Source organism: Anser anser (assembly GCF_964211835.1).
Source record: "Anser anser genome assembly, chromosome: 2".
Lineage (NCBI taxonomy): Eukaryota > Metazoa > Chordata > Aves > Anseriformes > Anatidae > Anser > Anser anser.
Window position 1 is genome coordinate 118,239,257 of NC_139721.1, and position 21,907 is coordinate 118,261,163.

Genomic DNA, 21,907 nt, shown 5'->3' on the forward strand with positions numbered 1-21,907 from the left:
GTGGGGAGAAATTGAAAGATTTGCCAGCTCTAACAAGTACCTGAATCAGCAGACCACCTAAGGAGGAAGGGAGAGAGGCAAGGACAGTGATACCAGGGCAAAGCAGGAGCCTGGTATGGGGAGACAAGGAGACAGACACACATGGGGCAAAGCTTCGTATCTGGGAACAGAATGGCCTTCTTGTTCCTGATGGGAAAAAGAAAAAATAAAGGTTTACTCAAGAGGCTGCCAACGATGCCATAGTGGAAATTAAGTTAGTCTCTTTGAGGAGAACAGCTTCAGCCAAGCGAAGAGGACAGAAAACAGACTATCAGGAATTAAAAGGAGCCAGAGAGCAGAGTGATCAACCCATCAACTGCAAAGGCAAATGAGACAGAAGACAGTCTTGGCCAAATGAAGCATCAGTGGGGACTGAAGGGATGTTAGAAGCAATAGCAACACTAGCAAGGGATCCTTATCACAAGCCTGCAAAACTGAGAGTAACAAAGAGGAAGCAAGATGGGGATCAGGCCAGGAATAAAGAAGGAAATGAAAAAGGGAAATGAAATTCGTCATAGTAAGAGGTACAGCAAAAGTATCAGTGCTTACAGCAAAGTTTTATGTAATCTATGTCAATAACCTGCAGCAGTGCTGATAGCTTCCGAGAGAAGGTATTGGCACTTTATTTACTGGCTCTTCTGACTTCCCTCTATTTAAACTCTCGGCATTGCACAAGCATATATAGTTATATTTCCTGGCCCTGCCCTTCTCATATCCTCTTTTCACTAAGATTGCCTGCTTTCCTTCTAACAAAACTGCTGTGCCTGTTCAATTTCCAATGCCGCAAGTCCTCTGGCAGCAAAGAGTATTCTGTTTTACTGGTAGCACCAACATTTATCACAAAAAGGTCTTACTCAATGTAAACACTGTAGATAAAGGGGCTGAAGGGTCATAAAGAATAGCGAAAAAGAATTCCACATCTGGGTAAACTAAAGAATTAACTCCTCATCGAGCTCATTGCTCCCAAGGAGATTGTGTAGGAAGAAGCAGCAAAGCCAACACAAGAAACTAATTAAAAGCTGTCCTTCGAGGCAGCAAATTTAAGACCAGACAAGTATATTTCTGAAGAGCTGAAAACTCAGTCAACAGCAAGTTTCTTCTGTAGTTATCAAAATGACTATTTTGTAGTATTCAAAGCGCAATTACTCTTAGGAGGTGGCTCTATGAAAATAGTGCCCCCTTTCACAAGAAAATCTGAGCCCTTTGTGTCTTCAGGTCAGATTTGCCTCCTGAGAAAAGCTATCTTACAAGTGCTCACCATCCTACCGCTGGGTCATTAAAGCTAAGGGAGAACTGGAGATCCTGACATGCTTTTTCATTAATAACAGTAATCTTGGCTCAGTCAGGCCAGTCCAAACTCAAGTATTTGCTACCACTGGGAGAAACAGAAAACAGACTGCTTATCCACATCTTATTTCATGTGTGCTACAACTTTTTCGAACACAGCAACTAACCAAGAACTTATTTCCACACAGCATTAATTTCAGAGTTGTTTCTGATTGTCACCTCGCCTTTAAAAGAACTTAACAATTTTACGCAGTACAAGAACAGTAAAAATGTGCAGATGTTAGAAGCAAATGGGCACGTATACTACATGAAAAGTCTGCATGTTTTGATTAGAAGTGATGCAATTTATTTATTTCCCAGAGGTAAGAAAAACTACCCTTTATTTTTATAGCACAAATGGTGCGTTTCTAGAGGTTGCAGAGTCCCTGTACTGATCCTAAAATGATATTCTGTATCTATGAGTTAAAACACGTTAATCATACTCCCATTTATAATCTCTGTGTAACTATCATAACCAATGCTACAGAATATCAATAAATGTCCTGGGAGCCATACATCAACATCACAGTGGTGTAAATCCATTATAATTCTTGTGGTTTTGCACTGCTCTGGGGTCACTGAGATCAGCACCTTTCAGTGATTTTCCCCCCCTCTTTACCCTTTGACTATTAGTGGAAGCTTTTGTTGCCATCTCCAGCTGTTTGAAGAGCAACAGGTAATAAAGAACACGTAAGAAATAATTTCTACCTCCATCTAGTAACCTGACAAGCTTTTGCTTAAAAGGCAGAACCTTTTAAAGAATATTCATATCCTTCACAGGTTTTGCTGCTGTATTTCCCAATAGCACACTTTTAAACAAATGGAGCTTTACCTACCAGGCTTGGAGTCCCTGTTACCAAGTCCTTGTCAAAAAGATTTTATGTGGTTTTTTAAAAAGATTTTATCTGATAACTGCTTTATGGTATGCTTCAGGAAAACATTTAATAAATAAGAAGGAGCCACGATTAAAAGGCAAAGGAATAGCCTTCACTCAGAAAAATCTTGGAGATATATATATATTTTTTTTTCAGTGGAGGAGAAGGGGAACAATTTACTAATATATTTAAAAACCTGAACTGCTTTTCTACTATTATTTGCTGTTTTCGCGTTCAACTTGCAGTGAGGTCTATAACAGAAGGTGTAACTGGCTGAACCTCACGACTCTCCTACTTCTACTCCCCAAGACTTGTTGCAGTTGTCAGCAGCAAGCCGGGCTGGTTACGGGCACTGCACCCACTGAAGATCTCTGCTCCGTCGTGCCTGTACATCCATCACTCCGGCAGGACGGGATCTTGTGTGTGGGCTGCTCAGAGGTCGTGGTCAGGCACTGTTCAGTGCTCCAACAGCAAGGTGCGGGCGTGGAAGACCACCACCACCCTCCCGCCATGCCCTCGCCACAGCCACGAAGCGCCAGCCCCGCGTGCTGCGGTGAACAGCTCCCACCTCTCCCGCTCGTTTTTGGCTATTTTTTGCGTCAATTGGCAAAATTAGGCACCGAGGCCTAAATGACTCCTGCGTGAGTCAGCGCACACAAACGGCTCTTCGGGCAGCTTTGCGACAAATAAACGTTTTTCTACTTATTTCCCCCCTCGCTCAAGGACCAGGCGAGGCGGGGCCGTGCCCCGCCGAGGCGAGCGACGCCGTGAAGGCATCCTCCCGCCGCGCTGCCCTCAGGACGAGGGCTCGCAGCCCGTTCCCCCCAGGAAAGCCACAACACGGCCCTGGGACGCCTCACAGTCTTGCAGCAGTAACTCCGATTTCTTTCCTTAAACCCCCTCCCGGCTGCGACCCCTGCCCCGCCGCCCACCCCTCCCGCCGCGACATGGCGGCCGCCCCCACAGGGGGCGCGGGGAGGGAGCGATGCCGCCGGCGGCGCGGCGCCCCCTTCGCGATCCGTCCCGGCCGCCCCGTCCCCTGCACTCACCGCGGCGAGACGGGACGGAGGGCAGGCAGGGAGGAGCGGTGCTTCCCCCGCCCCCGGCCCGCTCCCGCCCCGCACACGGTGCCCCCTCCCCGGCCAGAAGCGGCTCCTCCCCGCACAGCCATGGCCGGAGGCTGCTTCTCCCTCACAGCCACTGCCATGCCTTCCTCCCTCCGGTACCTCAGAGAGGGAGGAGGCCTTCACCGCCCCTCCGGGCTTCCCCTCTTTTCCTCAGCATCAGGCATAAAGTATCCCTCATCAGCTCCCTCCAGGTGTTTACTTTCCCTTTGCTTCTTGCAACAGTAAAATACCCCCTCAAAAGCGCCCAAGGAGCCTGGTAAGGACAAAGCAAAATAAGCAGTTGTGGCATCGAGGAGCTGAGCCGCTTGTGTTCACGCACTTTTACCCCGTATACTGCAATTTCACTCATTAAAAGTGCAAAGAGAATGAAATTGTCAGTTACAGTTCCACATCGTCAGCTCCAGCTTATATAAGTGACACGTATTATTGAATCATGCATTGAGTAGGCACGGGAGAGGTTTGGTAATTGCAATTTTATTTACCCCAATCTCAGACCAGACAGTGTTAATACAGAAAGTATCATGTTTTTCTCTGGAGTTGTGGTGCGCAACTCCAGCAACAGTCATACGACATCAGGACAGCAACTATACACCCCTGGCAGAAGTTTACAGAAAACAAAATAAGCAGAGAAGACATGGTAAGTTTACTATTTTTTCATTTCTCCATCTAAGCAGTCACACAGTGACACTGAGTATATCTTACAGTACAGAAAATACGACAAGGTTCAGTTGTTTCACATCTTCCAGGTTGTGTTTTTCCCTGTCCCCTAAGACTAACTATAGGGGTTGCCAAGTACCGTAAAGATTGGTTAAGTACTGTAAACCTTACAAGTGCTTCCAGTTTTGTAGGAAATTGTCACAGCTGTGGAAAAAAAGGCAAAGTCTGTTAATCTGTGATTTAACAGACAAAACCATGACACGTGCTAAGATGGATTCACATAAGTCTTGCTGATTTCTCTGGACTTTAGACCAAGTCCTAGATAAGTAACAAGACAGTTAAAGTAATTTTTAAAACCTCAAATATCTAAAATGATTTATTTAAAATCTGTTGGTTGTACTTAACTAGTTCACCTATGTTGATTATTAGACATAGAAAGAGGGAGGCTGTTCCACTTTGAATAAAATTCTTTACTGAATGCAATCTTCAGGCGTGAGCTGCCTTTCAGGCTAACGCTTCAAAACATGGAGATAGTTAATAGAAGAGGAATATTTTTAACCATGTAAATGTGAACCCCACAGCTTCAGACAGGTTGGGCTTTAAGACCATTACAAGCAGCAGCAAAGAAAAAAGTTTAGTATTGCTTTAGAGTTGAGTCTACCTTACACTCTAGTAAGTCTTTGAAATTCTTGGTTACTTAAGAACAAAGGGCCTGATCCTGCAGCCCTTATTCCTTAGAAGATAACAGATGCCAAAACCTATGAAGATGGCCTTTTTCTTTTAAAAAAGTCTGTAGACAGGACACGTAGCATAAGTTTTTGTGCAGAGCTCCATGAGAGTTACAGAAAGATAAGTACATGCTGAAGCTTTTGCATATTTGTAAATTAAGCTATACTAATACAAAGTGAAGATGTTATCAATGTCAGTTTGTCTTCAGATGGCAAATTATGTCTAACAGCTTACTGTAGATGCACAGCAAACTCATCTTTTCTTGAAAAATAAAGAAACCGCTGATCAGCACAGTGAGGAGAAGGATCTAAATCAAGGTGAATGGCCAAGCAGGTGCAGAGGTATTCTATGCAAAATTTGTTTTACTTGCTTTAACAGCAGCTTCAATTTCTTCAAAGATTGGCACTGGTCCTGAATAGTTATTAGTTTCAATAGCTTCTAACTTCTTTTGATACTCAGTTGGCAAGCCGTTCTGTTTTGCACCCATGCAGATAACCTATAGTCAAAAGGGGAAAAAAAAGTCAATAATGTTAGGAGGGAGAGATCCCTCCAAACATTTAGTCATACAGAAAGGACCAAGAGAAAAACAGGTACCACCAAGGGAGACCCCTAAGATTTTGAAATGCTACCAAAGTGCCCAAGACATGATTAACTTGTTAATTCAGTCATTCAGATCAAATCCAAAGCACAACAGTGAACACCTAAAGAGGTTATAGGAGTAATAGAAACAGATACTTAGCTTAGGGAAAACAGATTCCTTGGAGTTTGTTACTGCAGCTTTCATTCTACATACCAAAAACCCTCAAGTTTTAGTGCAAGAGAACCTAAGTGACAGGGGGAGGAAAAGAGGAGGCTGTAGGAGCCAAGGCTTGAAAGAGGCACTAGCAAGTTGCCAAATAGAAATGAAGAAAGATAAATACAGAGACTTTAAAAGCTGACACCAGTGTTAAGTATTCTTTCACACATTCAACAATCAGGAAATCCAAGGATGTGGTGTCTGGAAGGGATAAACTTTGCCACAAAAAGTACCTTGCAGTAGATGGATGTAGCTCGCTGTGTGCAGATGCAGTCACCTGTACTAAATTTTTAGACCTCTTGTCTGGTTAACTTCGGTTAAACAAATAAGCCAGGGCAGGGTGGGGGGAGAAAAAGAGAACTACAAACCAACCCTGGCAACAGCAGGAGAGAATGTTTAACTAGATAAAGTTGCCAATATTGGAAGCCTGCTCTCACAGCATACTAGTGAGAGCTCACATACAGCAGCAGATTCCACGTATTAATTCCTTGAAAAGCCCTAAAGATCTGTTTTGACAGGAAGCAGGAAAGGAAGGGGGAGGCTTGTAAAGCAGCAACACCTGCTTTCTAATCAAGCTTTCTCTTAAGAAATCCTGCAGCAGCAGGCCTTCGCTGTGCTCCTGGAAGCTGATTTGTGGGAGTTGAGAGAGGAACACGGGATTTCATAGGCTCGAGCCCTGTTTCTTTGCTTTTGGTAGGAAAAGTCTACGTGTTACAGCGATGTCTGTCTGCAGTTGCTAGCAAGTGCAGACAATTCACAATTCCAGACATGCAGTCATGCCACCTGAGGCTAGTCCCGCATCAGATCTCACAGGCTAAGCAGGTCAGGCCTGCTCTGTGACTGGGTACTGTGTCTCTGTAGAGTCAGTGAGTCGCAGTGTTGAAACACTTCTGCCTCACCAGCCACAAAGTGAGGACCCTGCAGTGCCCTACAGCGGTGCTAGAAATCCTGTGATCTACTGATGATGCATCTGGTAAAAAGAGGCAGATGGACTTGTGCATTAGAAGATAGTAAGATAACTTATAAGGCAATAGGAATAATCCGCGTCCTTGGGACTACAAGCCAGGTGCTGTATTCTCCCCACAGAAGCTTCCCTCTGTACTTTGTGTGGAGTGCATTAATTTTTCATTCCCAAACAGAGAGTTGCTGCATATATGGAAAGGAGCTGACATCCTTCAGAAATTCTGGTGTCAGTCATAACTAATTCATGAGTTAAATAGAGGCTTCATGTAAAGCAGAACTAAAGCAGAAAATAAAACTGATTTAGTCGATCTTTAAGAGCTAGCAGTCCTCAGTAAGCATCGTCACACTAGTAGATTGCACAAGGATTATGTTACACCTTGACATTAGAATTACTCATGCCTTTTATCTACTGTAAATAAGGTACTTATTAAACAGGACAGAAGTACTGCATTATGTATTTCTGTTCTTTCTCTCCAGAAGCAACGCCTACCTTTTTATACTGAGGAGAAGGGGGACCACGGACATAGTCCTTCATCTGGTAGCTTCGACAGGTCAGAACCTTTCCTGCTTGAGTGTGGACGTTAACTTCTATTGGGACATAAATTCCATCTTCAACTCCTTCTTGCCTACAAAGGACATAGATTCCTTTCATGGCCAGTAACTGATGCATGGGTAACAGGCATCTTACATCTTTCAAGCAAACTGTGCAATTAAACCTATACATTTAACATGACAGAATTCAGGACACAACACTGATCTTCATGGTTAAATGACTTATAGAAAAATAATTAAAGCAAAACATATTCCAGTACTTTTTGTGCTAACTGCTTTCATACCCAAAAATAAGTTTCTAAAAGCAAGTGCTACTCCTTATTCATCGATTGAGCAATGGAAGAAAGATGACTAAGAAAGGGCAGCTAGCTTGCAAGACTAGAGAGTATTGCTTGAGAATTAGGTACTGTGCAAGTCTTGTAATCTACAAGAGAAACCCAACCAAGATTATCAGAATTAATAAGTAGTCCTGTGTGGAGCCAGGAGTTGGACTCGATGATCCTTGTGGATTCCTTCCAACTTGGGATAGCCTATGATTCTGCTATCATTACAAAAGGCAAAAAAAAGAAACCACTAAATTAGCTTTTGCTTGAAAACAAGGCAATTTTAAACTCAAATATTTTAGAAGCCAATAAATGTACTATAGAGGGGAATTCACATATTAAAATCCAAAGTGTCGTCTTGATCCCAGCAAAAGCTTCCACACTGCCTTTTACAAAAAGCAAACAAACAAACAACACTACTACTTTTGAATTGCTCTCTAAAGTAACAGAAGACAGCAAAGTTAAGTCACCTACTTATCCAGTGAACTTAAATTGCTAGTGTTCATTTTCCACACTAGTCCCCATACTTCGTCTCCAGGGCTCTGAACAATGGTAGCTGTACCTCCATGCCAGACGGGACTTGTCCTGCCTTGATGATGGCCAAAATCGAGCTTAAAATCCTGCAAATGAAACCAATGCAGAAAAATCAATTTCCACTTACAATAAGGGCTGTTGGCTATTCTTGACAAGAAGGGGGCACCTAAAGCAGAGCCTACAAAAAGTCAGCTGGAGCCATGGAAGGAAGAACTCACACTCACGTAGGCTGGATCTGATCCAGCTTCAGCTCATGCGGGGCTGATGTCAGCCTCTTCCGCCCCCCCAAGAGAAACTGTAGCCTTGGGACAAAGGGAAGAGAGGTCTGGCAGAGCCGTGTTGGTAGAAGTCTTGGTCTGCAGAGGCCTGCATCCACCTAAAGGTTAGCTAACACCGTCTGAGGTGTGCCATGAAGGAGGGGACTGACTACTGCCTTCTTCTCGTTCCTCAAAAGACATGCCTACCTGGTGCCCATTCCTTCACAACTTTTGGTGCTGTTATAAGACATAAATGCTACCGTGCTGGGTCCAGGAAAATAGTAATGATAAGCCTCCAAAACAGTAATTTTTTTCCTCACGTGCTAACAGAAGTGCCCAGGCATATGATACCATCCTGTGTATTTTCCAGTGTTACATGGCATCTCAACACTCAACCGGAACAGTTTTGGGTATTTTTAAGTCAGGGTATATGCCTCTTTGAGTAAGCTTATTCAAGTGCTGCAAGTCAAAACATTGCTTTAAAAATCAAGTATTTCTTTTTCCTGTAAGCAATACCAAATATTATCATATAGGCAAAATACAATAACTCGTTCTTGCATTTTTTCCAGTATAATTTCATATCCGACTTCATAGAGGCCCAGTTTCCCTTCCAATTTGTACACCTTTCACTAGCCATAGAGAAGGGGAAGAAAAAAGCCTTAAGGAAGACTACCTGATCGATAACAACAACAAACCAAAAAACTGGCAAAGGCAGAAGTTATTATAAAAAACAAAAACAAACAAAAAAAAACAACAAAAACAACTAGACAAGCTCACGGCTTTGCTTACTTCTGTTCACCCCCTTTTTAAGCTGTAAGAAAACTTTGATTTGAAATACATGCCTGTATATATTAATATATTTGCTTTCAGAGATGTTACCTTCTTGTAACGTGCCCTAACACATATGGGAAAAGGCTGCAGAAATTGAGCAACTGGAGGCTTACAAAAAACGGAGGCTTTGCAGCCTCTTTTCATGTTATTAAGACAACATGCTCCTAGAGCAGCTTAGAAATCAATCTGACCCTTTGCACACATCCTCAGTGCCAACTACCAGCAATTTTCCAGCTTGAAGCAGCCGACCGGAGCCCCCTGGCATCGGCAGGCACGTCACAAACCGCCAGACGTCTGACAGAAAAGCCAGCGGCTGACCGAGAGCTCTCCAGCAGCTTCCTTGTGAGAACCCCAAAAGTCATGTGAAACCCAGCAGGAAAGCTGAAGCACTGGGTTGGGTTTTTTCCTCCATTTGAGGCCAAGCGCTTTCCACATCTTTTGTGTCCGATCCTGCTGGGCACGCGGTGCATTTGATGTGCCAGCAGTGTCTGAAAGTGCCTTGGGCTTGACAGGATCAGGCCTCAGCTGCCAGCCAGGACAGAGAATAGCTGGCTCTAGGGGGCTTACTGATCTGTCTGGGAGATGGTAAGAAGCTTATTCATTACACGTTTTTGGAACTTGCTCATATGCTGTCTAACACAGATCATTTCTTGCCAGGAGAATCACAGAATCACCTAGGTTGGAAGAGACCTCCAAGATCACCAAGTCCAACCTCTGACCTAACACTGACAAGACCTCCACTAAACCATATCACTAAGCCCTACATCTAAATGTCTTTTAAAGACCTCCAGGGATGGTGACTCCACCACCTCCCTGGGCAGCCTATTCCAGTGCCTAACAACCCTTTCGGTAAAGAAGTTCTTCCTAACATCCAACCTAAACCTCCCCTGGCACAACTTTAGCCCATTCCCCCTGGTCCTGTCACCAGGCACGTGGGAGAATAGACCAACCCCCACCTCTCTACAGCCTCCTTTCAGGTACCTGTAGAGTGCGATGAGGTCTCCCCTGAGCCTCCTCTTCTCCAGGCTGAACAACCCCAGCTCCCTCCCACAACCCCCAAGAAGTCCTCGAGGGGCATCCTAAGGGTGACGCTCCCCCAGGGGCCGTTCCAGCCGTTCACCAACACCCTGACGGCCACATGCTCGGGGTTCCGGGCCCTTATCAAACCCAGACCACGGGCAGGTACTGCTGCCCGTCAAAGCCAGGCTGACATTCACAGATTTCTCTAGGTTGGAAGAGACCTCAAGATCATCGAGTCCAACCTCCGACCTAACACTAAGTACTCCACTAAACCATATCCCTAAGCTCTACATCTAAACGTCTTTTAAAGACCTCCAGGGATGGTGACTCCACCACCTCCCTGGGCAGCCCGTTCCAATGCTTAATAACCCTTTCGGTAAAGAAGTACTTCCTAACATCCAACCTAAAACTCCCCTGTCGCAACTTTAGCCCATTCCCCCTCGTCCTGTCACTAGGCACGTGGGAGAATAGACCAACCCCCACCTCTCTACAGCCTCCTTTCAGGTAACTGTAGAGAGCGATGAGGTCGCCCCTGAGCCTCCTCTTCTCCAGGCTGAACAAGCCCAGCTCCCTCAGCCGCTCCTCGTAAGACTTGTTCTCCAGACCCCTCACAAGCTTGGTCGCCCTTCTCTGGACTCGCTCGAGCACGTCCATGTCCTTCCTGTAGCGAGGGGCCCAAAACTGAACACAGTACTCGAGGTGCAGCCTCACCAGAGCCGAGTACAGGGGCACAATCACTTCCCTCGACCTGCTGGCCACACTGCTTCTTATACAGGCCAGGATGCCGTTGGCCTTCTTGGCCACCTGAGCACACTGCTGGCTCATATTCAGCCGACTATCCACCAATACTCCCAGGTCCTTCTCGGCCAGGCAGCTTTCCAGCCACTCATCTCCCAGCCTGTAGCTCTGCTTGGGGTTGTTGCAGCCCAGGTGCAGGACCCGGCACTTGGCCTTGTTGAACTTCATGCAGTTGACCTCAGCCCATCGCTCCAGCCTATCCAGATCCTCCTGCAGAGCCTTCCTGCCCTTGAGCAGATCGACACACGCACTTAGCTTGGTGTCGTCTGCAAACTTACTGAGGGTGCACTGGATGCCCTCATCCAGATCATCGATAAAGATATTAAAGAGGACCGGCCCCAGTACCGAGCCCTGGGGGACTCCACTAGTGACCGGCCTCCAACCAGATTTGACTCCATTCACCACAACTCTCTGGGCCCGGCCATCCAGCCAGTTTCTAACCCAGCGAAGCGTACGCCAGTCCAAGCCCCGAGCAGCCAGTTTCTCGAGGAGAATGTTGTGGGGAACGGTGTCAAAAGCCTTACTGAGGTCAAGGTAGACCACGTCCACAGCCTTTCCCTCATCCACCAAGCGCGTCACTTGGTCATAGAAGGAGATCAGGTTCGTCAAGCAGGACCTGCCTTTCATAAACCCATGCTGACTGGGCCTGATCGCCTGCTTGCCCTGCAAGTGCCGCGTGATGACCCTCAAGATAATCTGCTCCATGAGCTTCCCCGGCACTGAGGTCAAACTGACAGGCCTATAGTTCCCCGGGTCTGCCCTCCGGCCCTTCTTATAGATGGGCGTCACATTGGCTAGCCGCCAGTCAACCGGGACCTCCCCCGATAGCCAGGACTGCCGATAAATGATGGAAAGCGGCTCGGCCAGCTCCTCCGTCAGTTCTCTCAGTACCCTTGGGTGGATCCCAACCGGCCCCATCGACTTGCGCACATCCAAGCTCCGTAGCAGGTCGCCAACCATTTCCTCATGGATAGCGAAGGCCACATCCAGCTCCCCATCCCCTTCCACCAGCTCAGGGCACTGGGTGTCCGGAGAACAACCGGTATTGCCGCTAAAGACTGAGGCAAAGGCGGCATTAAGCACCTCAGCCTTTTCCTCATCCTTAGTAACTAGGTTTCCCCTCGCATCCAGTAAAGGATGGAGATTCTCCCTAGTCCTCCGTTTCGCGTTGATGTATTTGTAAAAGGATTTTTTGTTGTCTTTAACGGCAGTAGCCAGATTGAGCTCCAGATGAGCTTTGGCCTTTCTAATTTTCTCCCTGCACAGCCTCGCTACATCCTTGTAGTCCTCCTCAGTGGCCCGCCCTTTTTTCCAAAGATTATAAACCCTCTTTTTTCTGCTAAGCTCCAGCCGCAACTCTCTGTTGAGCCAGGCCGGTCTTCTTCCACGCCGGCTCATCTTTGGGCACGTGGGGACGGACCGCCCCTGTGCCATCACGATTTCCTTCTTGAGGAGCGCCCAGCCTTCCTGGACTCCTCTGCCCTTCAGAACCGCCTCCCAAGGGACTCGGCCAACCAGCGTCCTGAGCAGCTCAAAGTCAGCCCTCCGGAAGTCCAAGACAGCAGTTTTACTGGTCCCCTTCCTGGCCTCGCCAAGAATAGAGAACTCTACCATTTCGTGGTCACTCTGCCCCAGACAGCTTCCGACCACCACATCTCCCACCAGTCCTTCTCTGTTTGTGAAGAGAAGGTCTAGCGGGGCACCACCCCTGGTAGGTTCACTGACCAGCTGCGTCAGGAAGCTATCTCCCACGCTCTCCAGAAACCTCCTAGACTGCTTTCTCTGTGCCGTGTTGTGTTTCCAGGATATGTCCGGGAAGTTGAAGTCCCCCACGAGGACAAGCGCCGACGATTTTGCAACTTCTGTCAGTTGCCTATAAAACTCCTCATCCGTCTCCTCATCCTGGTTCGGCGGTCTATAACAGACCCCCACCAGGATGCTAGCCTTGCCGGCCTTCCCGCGGATCCTAACCCACAGGGATTCAACCTTATCATTCCCAGCCTGGAGTTCCACAACATCAAAAGATTCTCTAATGTAGAGAGCCACGCCACCACCCCTTCTGTGCTGCCTGTCCCTCCTGAAGAGCCGATAGCCAGGCATAAACATACTGATGTTAGATAGCTGGCAGGAGGGAAGCGGCACAGCCAGGGCGCAGGAAGGCTCCGGCTCCAACTAAAACCCCCGAAACAACCCCGAAACCCCATGACGACCCCACCCACCCCCCCCGGGCACCCGGACGGGCCCTTCTCCTCCTCCTCCCCCGCGCCGTTCCGAGGCCCGGGGTCCGGGTCCGGGTCCCCTCCCGCACCTGCAGCCGCGCGGTGCCGCAGGGCGCGGCGGCGGTGCCGAGCAGCAGGCGCTCCCGCAGCAGGTTGCTGCCGTACGCGAAGTACAGCGCCTCCATCGCGCCGCGGGACGCGCCCCCCGCGCCTAGACCACGCCCGTTTTCGCTGTAGCCACGCCCACTTTCCCTTAACCACGCCTACTTTTCGCGGTAGCCACGCCCACTTAAGGGCAGCCCGGCCCCGCTATTGGCTGCCCGCCCGCGCGCCGTGCTGGCGTCGCGGCGGCCGTCGGCCGGCGGGGAGGGGTGGCGCGGGGGTGACGTCGCGGTGGGCTGGCAGGGGAGGGGGCGCCGCCATCTTGGGGCGGTGCTTGCGGGGGGGGGGCTGCAGGAGTAACCTGTGGGAGGTGTCGGGAAATTATAATTCGTCATTAAATGCGTTGAATTAAAAGTGAGGTTCTGATCCTTCCTGTCCGTCAGTTTTCCATTTATTTTTTTTCCCCTAAGTAGGATTAAATAGGGATAAGTACACTTGGAGCCCTGCGTTCAGCTCTGGGGCCCCAGCACAAGAAGGACACGGACTTGATAGAACAAGTCCAGAGGAGGGCACAAGGATGATCAGAGCTGGAGCTTCTCTCCTATATGGGCAGGCTGAGTGGGTTGGGGTTGTTCAGCCAGGAGAAGAGGAGGCTCCAGGGAGATCTTATAGTGGTCTTCCAGTACCTAAAGGGGGCTACAGGACAGCTGAGGAGGGACTTATCCCAGGGAGTGTAGTGATGTGACAAGGAATAATGAACTAAAAGAGGGTAGATTTGGATTAGATATCAGAAAGAAAAAAAATATCTTTACTCAGAGGGTGGTGAGGAACTGGCACAGGTTGCCCAGAGAAGCTGTGGATGCCCCGTCCCTGAAGGTGTGCAAGGCCAGGCTGGATGGGGCTTTGGGCAACCTGGTCTGGTGGGAGGTGTCCCTGCCCATGGCAGGGGGTTGGAACTGGGTGATCTTCAAGGTCCCTTCCAACCCAAACCATACTGTGATTATGATTCTGTGAAGTATTTTAGGGCCAGAGAGAGCCATAGTGTTCATTTGTGACCTAGGTTGTAGGATGGCAAAGCAAGGCTTCTTCAGTCTCGGTCCTTAGGACAGCTGGTAGCTGAACGTGTCTTTTGGAAATATGTTTTGGAATCTCCTTTTAGTCCACTATCCCCAGGGAAATGCTTACACAACTCTGAACTCTGCATGGAGAAGCCTGCCTCTTTTCTGCCAGTAGCATCAGCAATGCTGATTTCAACCAGAGATGACAGAATGCAAAGGGGTTTCAAATTTACTCATTTTCTACTAGATTCAAGAAAATAGGCAGAGATGGCTGTGATGCCCATCCTTCAGAAAAGGCTGCCATGTGAGTGCAGCAGTGGGACAGCATGCGTCCCGCTGGAGGAGCTTGCTGTGAGCCTCCTGGCTTCATCCATCCCATGGTCCTTCTGCCTCGGGGAATGCCCCTGGAGGATGGCAGGTTCCCCACACGCCAGTGCTTGCTGAACAACCCCTTCGGTTTTGCTCTGAGCTGTTGCTTGTGAGCCAGCATTGGCATCATTTTCTAAACTGAAAATCTGGCGTAGGAATTGTAGTGATGCATGTAGCAATTTACACTTTTTAATCTCAAAATGATCTTCCAAAAAAATTAAAAAAAAAAAAAACAACACAACAAACCACCAGCTTTTCATAACACTTTTAAAGTTATTGAAACTTCTGAAATTCTGTACAAAAATTCTATTTTCCCAACACCTAGTTTCAACAACGATTTCTATGATTTTTTTTATTCAAGTAGCATATATATTTTGAACGAGGAGAAACTGTTTTATCCTAAATCTTGCATGCTTTTTAATGCTATTCAAATCTAAGCGCGAATGTTACAAAGTGAGATGACTGACAAATGAGGAGGCTGTCCCTGAGCTTATGGCTGGATTTATGCACGGTTAGCAAAATTACAGTCAAACATACAGAGGGAAAATCAATTTAAAACACTGCCACTTGCAATTCTAAGTATTTAATCACTCAAGAATGCATTTTCAAATGAGGCCTATTGAGGTTTCCATTTTTTATAGTATGTAATGAATATTGAGCCTGCTCTAGAGTGAAGGAGCAGTGGCAGGAGTAGATTTTTGTTGTGCATGGTATAAGTTGATCTTGCCTATTCCAGATATAACATACTGCTAATTCTAATGCTATTGAAGTAAACCCCAGATTTATAGTGTTTAATTTTTAATTAATTGAATGAGTCGATCAATTTGCACTTCTGAAACCCATTTCTTCCCCAGCACAGCCCACAGCAGCTTGGAAACATCATGTTTAGCCTGTCCGCTATTCATAAGGGTGATGGATGGCAGAGCTGAACTGGAAGGGCCAACACTGAGGGTGTGGGACAATGTTTTTTCCCCATGAGAGTAACAGTAAGCTTTAGTTTTAAACTAGCTGGAAAATATAAACCTCATCTCCCAACAGAGCGTTAAAGACACCCCAAACATTTAAACAAATTTAAGCTTTTAATAATTTTTATTAAAACTTTCTTTTTCTTAAAAGCTTTCTTAAAATTATTATTGATAGAGCACCCAAATGTGCATTGTCTGCTCTGAGATCATCAACATCTAATGCAGAGCACTGAGCAGCTCATAGAAATTAGGCCTCCCTAGCATGCAAAACACTTTAAAGAGGGAATGTTAACTCTGAAGCCTACCATCACAACAACTAAGTTTTCCTGGCTGATCCAAGCATATAAATACAGAGCTCATGCTCACTAGGAATTAGCCTCTGAATTTTCTGTATCTTCTCACCACAGCACCAGGAGGTGGTGCAGCGTAGGTTGTGACTGGGTGCAACTCATTAGCAGTGTGGCTGCGCTGATGGCGAGGCAGCACAGGAGAAAAGGGAGCTAGGCCTGGAGAGAAAGCTTTGCAAGCCTATGATAGAATCATGAAGGTTGGAGAAGACCTCCAAGATCATCTGGTCCAACCATCATTCTACCAATGTCGCCCACTAAACCATGTCCCTAAGCTCCAGGTCTAACCTTTCCAACAACACCCCCAGAGACGGTGACTCCACCACCTCCCTGGGCAACCCGTCCCAATGCCTGGCTGCTCTTTCTGAGAAGAAATGTCGCCTGACTTCCAACTTGAACCTCCTCTTATGCAACTTGAGGCCATCCACTCTAGTCCTATCACTGGTTATCTGCAAGAAGAGGCCGACCCCCAGCTCCCCACACCTTCCTTTCAGGTAGTTGTAGACAGCAATAAGGTCTCCCCTGAGCCTTCTCTTCTCCAGACTAAACAACCCCAGTTCCCTCAGCCGCTCCTCACAGGACTTGTGCTCCAGGCCCTTCACCAGCTTCGTAGCCCTACTCTGGACATGCTCCAGGGCCTTGATGTCCTTCTTGTAGTGAGGGGCCCAAAGCTGAACACAGTACTCGAGGTGCGGCCTCATAACTGCACCTTTCCCACTGAGGTACATCCATGAGGTACATACATGGCAGTGCATACATAGAATGCTTGGGCACTGCGGGCAGACCTTGGCTTGAAACCATGTTCCCAACTGACAAAAAATAAAAAACACAAAAAATGGAGGTGGGTGGAAGGATTTTTCCTGTCAGAATTTGAGAGAGGCCTTCAGGGCTCTGATGGTTGTGCTACATTTTACACTTCTGCTGGTTCAAGACCTCACAGAGAGCAGGGTGTTAAAATAAACCCTGCTTTTTGAAGGTAAACCAGTGCCAGGGCTGTCAGAGCAGCTGATGCGAGCCCCGTGTTAACCTGTCAGAAGCCCCAAACAATTGGGAGCCATTGTTTCCCTTTGCTGCAGACACAAAACCTTCGCACAGTAGGCAGTCAGCAGCACGCCTCGTATTTGGGAGGCTCCCAAGGGCTGGGTGCAGGGGAAAGCTCTGGATGCACGCTGCGGTTTGTGCATTGTCCCAGGGGGAGATCAGCGGGGTTATTTGTACAACGAAAACATGTTTTTTTCTCCCATCATATTTTTATCCCTAGACACAGTTTATTCCTCAGCATTCTCATATCCTACATAGGATTTAGGGATCTGGAAAAAAGGTTTTGTAGTGGGATGAGTTAAACCTGCCGAAGCATGTGGCAGTCATTCAGTGTGCCTCCCTCCCTGTCACTGCATGAGCTTTAATTAATACCCAAGAAAAAGAAAGAACTTGGAGGAATAATAAGGGCAACCGATGCAAATGAGCCACTTGTGCAGTCCTCCCCACGGCTTTTCTCTCCTCCTCCCCACGAAGCCCTAGCAGGATGCGCTCTGCAATTAGTATTTTGTGGAAATGGTACCGAGAGAGTTGCAGCTGATGGTAGTTTCTTGATGCAGTGTGCAAGGTCTGGGGGGGGGTCCGCAGAGATTTCACGTTCATGCAAATGAATGCAAACACTTTTACAATGTGCTGTGGTGTTGCTGCGCTGCTTCTTTCCCTACAAAGCAGGGGCCATGAAATCCTGTGCAAACCTGGCCTCCCACCCTGCCCTCTCCGACAGAACAGCCACTGGCCCACAGCGTTCTGACCAGGGGAATATCCATCATTCATTTTGCAGTTCTGTTTTCACATGTTTCTGCAAATAGCACGTGCAGTCATTTAGGAGCGATGAGCTGTTAAAGTGCCTGTGTCTGTGCATGTATCCACCTGCCTTGTTTTTGAGCTCGGGCCAGTGCCAAAGTGAGTTTGGGGCCCTTCCTGAGGCAGCCTGGAGCTCTCCCTGGCTGCTTCACCCTCAGTGTAGTCCTGCGATGTCTCTGCCATTTGGTCTGTGCCATTTGGGGTGGAGGAAGGTGTACAGGGAAAGGAGAGCCGTGCAGCTCCCCCCTCTTGATCATACACTGGGAAGAGGAGGATGTGAATCTCTGCCTTGGCTTTAGCGTGGACCTCCTGGGACCCAGGTTTGTGCAGACGGACCGTGATGAGCTTCTCGAGTCCCATCTAACTCTTGTAGGGGCAAAACATATGGGATCTATTTAAAAATAAAAATGCTAACAATTTGACATGCATGAAATCTGGAGATGTGAAAAGGGGGAGAGAGCTTTTGCAAACAGATGCCAGTGGGCACAGTCACGGCATGCAGCTGGCTGTAGTCGGTTTGGCTTGTGAGTGCATCTGCTCCGCTCACAGTACTGCAGGCACTTGCAGGTGTGACTTCAGCAACCAGTTTGAAAATCTTGCCAAACATTACATCAGATTTCAAAGGAAAAATGCTGGGTTTTACTGTGCAGGCTGTACCTGGAGCCTAATTTTTATCCCTTGTATACAAGTGTACAGTGGGAACCGCCTGAAGTTGAATTTCTGCTCATCTTTGGGCAAATAAATTCAAAATCTGGCTTTTCTCCTGTTACCGATTGTTTTACTTCTCTCATTGTAAAGCTGCTTTGAATGAAAACAATTCTCTTGTGAGACAAAGCAAATGATTGCAGGAGATTTTGTCAAGATAGTTTCCCTTCTTACTGAAGTCCTGTGGTTTTGCTGCATCAAGGAGGATTTTGTTAGCATGGCATTTCTGTGGTGCTGGGCATCTCCCACCGCAGACGTGGCTATCCCTTCAGAGGACCAGTTTGCATTGGTGTCCTTCTCCAGCTGAGACTTCTGTCTCACCAAACACCCAGCAGGTTGTCTCTGCAGCCTGTTGAGTACTATTTTTTTTTTCCATGAGTGAGATGACTGTTGAATGCAGAGTGGTGAATGAAAGGGCTCTGTTCTGCTGTCTTTAGGCAGCCCTGCTATTTAATGTCCATTTCATTTTTATTATAGTTACTATTTATTATTATTTACAGTGCAGTGTATGTTTGCTTTTTTCTCATCCTTTTAGCTTCTGTAGGTTAGAAGCACTCTTGTGCTTTTTTTTCCCCACTGTTTTTAAACTTGATTCAGCACGACATAAACTAAAACAGAAAAATCCCTGTGTCAGAGAAAGAGGTTGAGCCCCAGCGTTGCAGTGGCATGGCGACAGCAGTGTGAGTTCAGGCTGTGGCTTGCCATCGCTTTCCACAAACGTGTAAGCAGATCTCTGAACCAGCAGCTAGACCTGTTCCAGCTCAGTTGCATTTACCCTCTTTCCCTCTTTCTTTACCTCTTTACTTTACCCTCACTTACCTCTTTCTTCCACTGCATCAGGGATGCAAGCCTTTGAGCAGGGCAGGAGAGCAAGCAAGCCTGCTGGAGGGAAGGGTGCTAACGCTCTGCTTCCTTCACCAGACGAGCCTTCCGGGATAACATCAGAGATGCATCATGAAGTATCACATTTCTGATCCCTCAAGGGCCTCTTGGGTAAAAAAGGCAGAGAAGCCATCCACGAGCTGCACCCACAGATCTCACTCTTCATTAAAATCGATTGTGGTGTTCACATAATGCCACCTTTTCTTCACTTTCTGCCTGTGCTGGCGCATGCCCAACAGGTGGATTTCCCTCTCCAAGTGCAGTTTGGTGCCCAGGAATCTGAGCATGGCCCACAGGAAAGCCAACCGGCAAGAGTTTTGCGCTGGCAGTCACTGTAGAATCGCTTTGTCTGTGTTCTCATCATTTTATTCCAGTACAGCAGCTATGGAAAGCCAATGTTTCATACAGCCCGAGTTTGTAGCCTGTTTTCCTGTGGAAGTGCAGCTCGTGCTATCCCATCATGTGCCAATGTCCATCCCAGTGACTTCTGGGCAATTCCTACCAGACCTGCAGATAGGTACCAATCAATCTCTTCGACACCATGTTTTGATGAGTTTTAGGAAAGGGGACAGCTAGGCAAAAAATAGGTTTCAAACAGGGAAAGGCACCAGTTTGAGGACACTCTTAGACAGCAAAGGAGAGAGACCATGGCCCAGCTGCAGAAAAACTTCCAGTACGAGTTTACATTTATCAGAGCTAAGGGGACAACCCCTCAGTCTGTGTTCTCTAATGAGCCATGAAAAAATCACTCACCTGCAAGATATGAATCCAAAACCAGGCTGTCTTATGTTGAGTGCTTTGCGTGGGCTTGTTTTCCTATTCATCTCTTAGACAGAGCCCTTCTGCACCAAAACTTTTGCTTGCCAGACACGTCAGTGACGTGAGGAGCACCCTTGGCAGAAATTCAGCCTCTGAGCACACCCATTATTCACAGGGTTTGCAAAGTGCAGGGACTTACAGAAGTCATGTCCTGCCAAAGCAGAGAATATCTGATAAACAGGCAGAAGGAGAATAACAACATTTTCTTCCAAGAAACACGTGGCCCTAAGCATCTCTGGGGATGCACATTTGGTAGCTGATTGGAAACAAGCTTATTTTATCTCTACCCTCATAGGAAGCCCTGCTGCTGATTATTATTTTTTCTAAGCAGTTGGGAAAAATAAAATAAAATATGTCTTCAGCAAGATAGAACAGGTCCTTGTTCCTCCCTTCCCACTTGCAGAAGCATAACAATGTAGTTACTATGTACATATAGTGTATATATCACAAATATATAATATATATATGAGTGTATAACTCATCCGTTTGTGATGAGTGCTAGGAGGATCTGACCACCAGATGCCACTCGTGCTCCACAGGGAATACAGGGCAGCTGTGAGGCTAAGCGTAGTTTGTAGGAAAAAGCCAGAACAGCCAGACATCGCTTGTTTTGTCCATAGCTGGATTGGACTGAACAGAGATTTTGCAGCTGCTGCAAGCACAGTAGTTACCCTTCAGTTTTGGCTATGGTATTCAAGCCATGGTATTCAAGTTTCTGCTCCGTAACCCATCTGGTTTGGCTCATGTTCGGCACACAGTTTTGTGTGTACAAAAGGGACTGTCCTAGGGAACGGGGTTCTCAGTTCATTTGTGAGTGAAACCAGCACCTTCTGGAGCCACAGCCACCACCAGGCTCTCTGGGGCTCTGAGCACACTTTGGTTTTCACAGAGAAAAGCAGGATTTCCTCCCCACTCGTCACCACCAGAGCTGCCCTGAAGGGTGGCTGCCCTTACCGGTAGCCCCAGGGGAAGACTCGTGCCAGGGTGCTGTAACCACCCTCATTTTTTTCAGGGGAAAAGGGGTAGAAAGGCACAATTTGCACCTCTGCCCTTGTTTTTCCAGTCTTGGCTGATGCTTGGGTGCAGTGGTATTTGAGAAGCAAAGGACTTCTGGACCTGGTAGGTTCAGAGGTTTTTGAGGCACCGTGTGGACTTCCGATGTAACCCTACATCACATCAATAAAGTCCATTTTTCCTCTGATTCTGCTGGCCCTTGCTGCCCTTCCTTTAACCGAAGATGACTCAGTAGACCTGGTTTTTAAGACAGACTGCAACATCTTGCTTGAGGTGTCTGATCAGACCTCTTTCCGTCTGAGTTCCCCATGGACTTAACAAGCCTGACATTGCCAGCGTCTACTTCAGCTGGGGGCCCTTTTGTTTCATCCTCCATGCTATTTACTTTTTCTTTTCTCAGATCATGAATAAAGATGTTAAATGTTGTATTCCAAACCCCAGAGCCACTGATATTTCACAAACAATTCCATTATGTGATTATGTTATGGTCCCTTACTGGGTTTTCTCAGGGACACCAATCACCGTGGAACAGCAGGGCTCAGCTTCCTGCAACCCTCTTAAATCAATCCCATGGTATCGCAGAAGCCTTATTTTAATGTCTTCCGTTGTAATTGTTTAATTGTTTGCTTGAAGAGGTCTTCCTGATGTCTTTAGTACCAATCAGGTTTTTCAACAGATTACCATTTTAAAACACAAGAGCTAAAGAAAAAACCCAAAAACCACCTATGAATCCAGGTATCTTCGAAAAATGATGGACT

General features: G+C 47.0%; 2 protein-coding genes across 3 annotated transcripts in view; both read right to left on the bottom strand.

The window, feature by feature from the left end:
* NOD1 (nucleotide binding oligomerization domain containing 1) overlaps positions 1–3,367 on the bottom strand; it is a 37,554-nt gene extending 34,187 nt beyond the window's left edge. The window contains exon 1 of one of the 2 annotated variants that reach the window (XR_014580058.1): positions 41–3,226. The gene's annotated coding sequence lies outside the window, so the exon portion shown is untranslated. Of the gene's footprint in view, positions 1–40; positions 3,227–3,289 lie in introns of those variants that run through there. The other variant, XM_083825052.1, reaches the window with a different exon arrangement.
* A 458-nt stretch (positions 3,368–3,825) lies between these two features.
* Positions 3,826–13,293, bottom strand: GGCT (gamma-glutamylcyclotransferase). The gene is made up of 4 exons (XM_083825056.1): positions 13,136–13,293; positions 7,862–8,007; positions 7,003–7,138; positions 3,826–5,249 (listed from the first exon to the last, which is right to left on the bottom strand). Exons 1-4 carry the CDS (start codon positions 13,229–13,231, stop codon positions 5,100–5,102), a joined length of 528 nt encoding a protein of 175 aa, XP_083681182.1. The 5' UTR covers positions 13,232–13,293; the 3' UTR covers positions 3,826–5,099.
* Between the last annotated feature and the right edge of the window lie 8,614 nt (positions 13,294–21,907).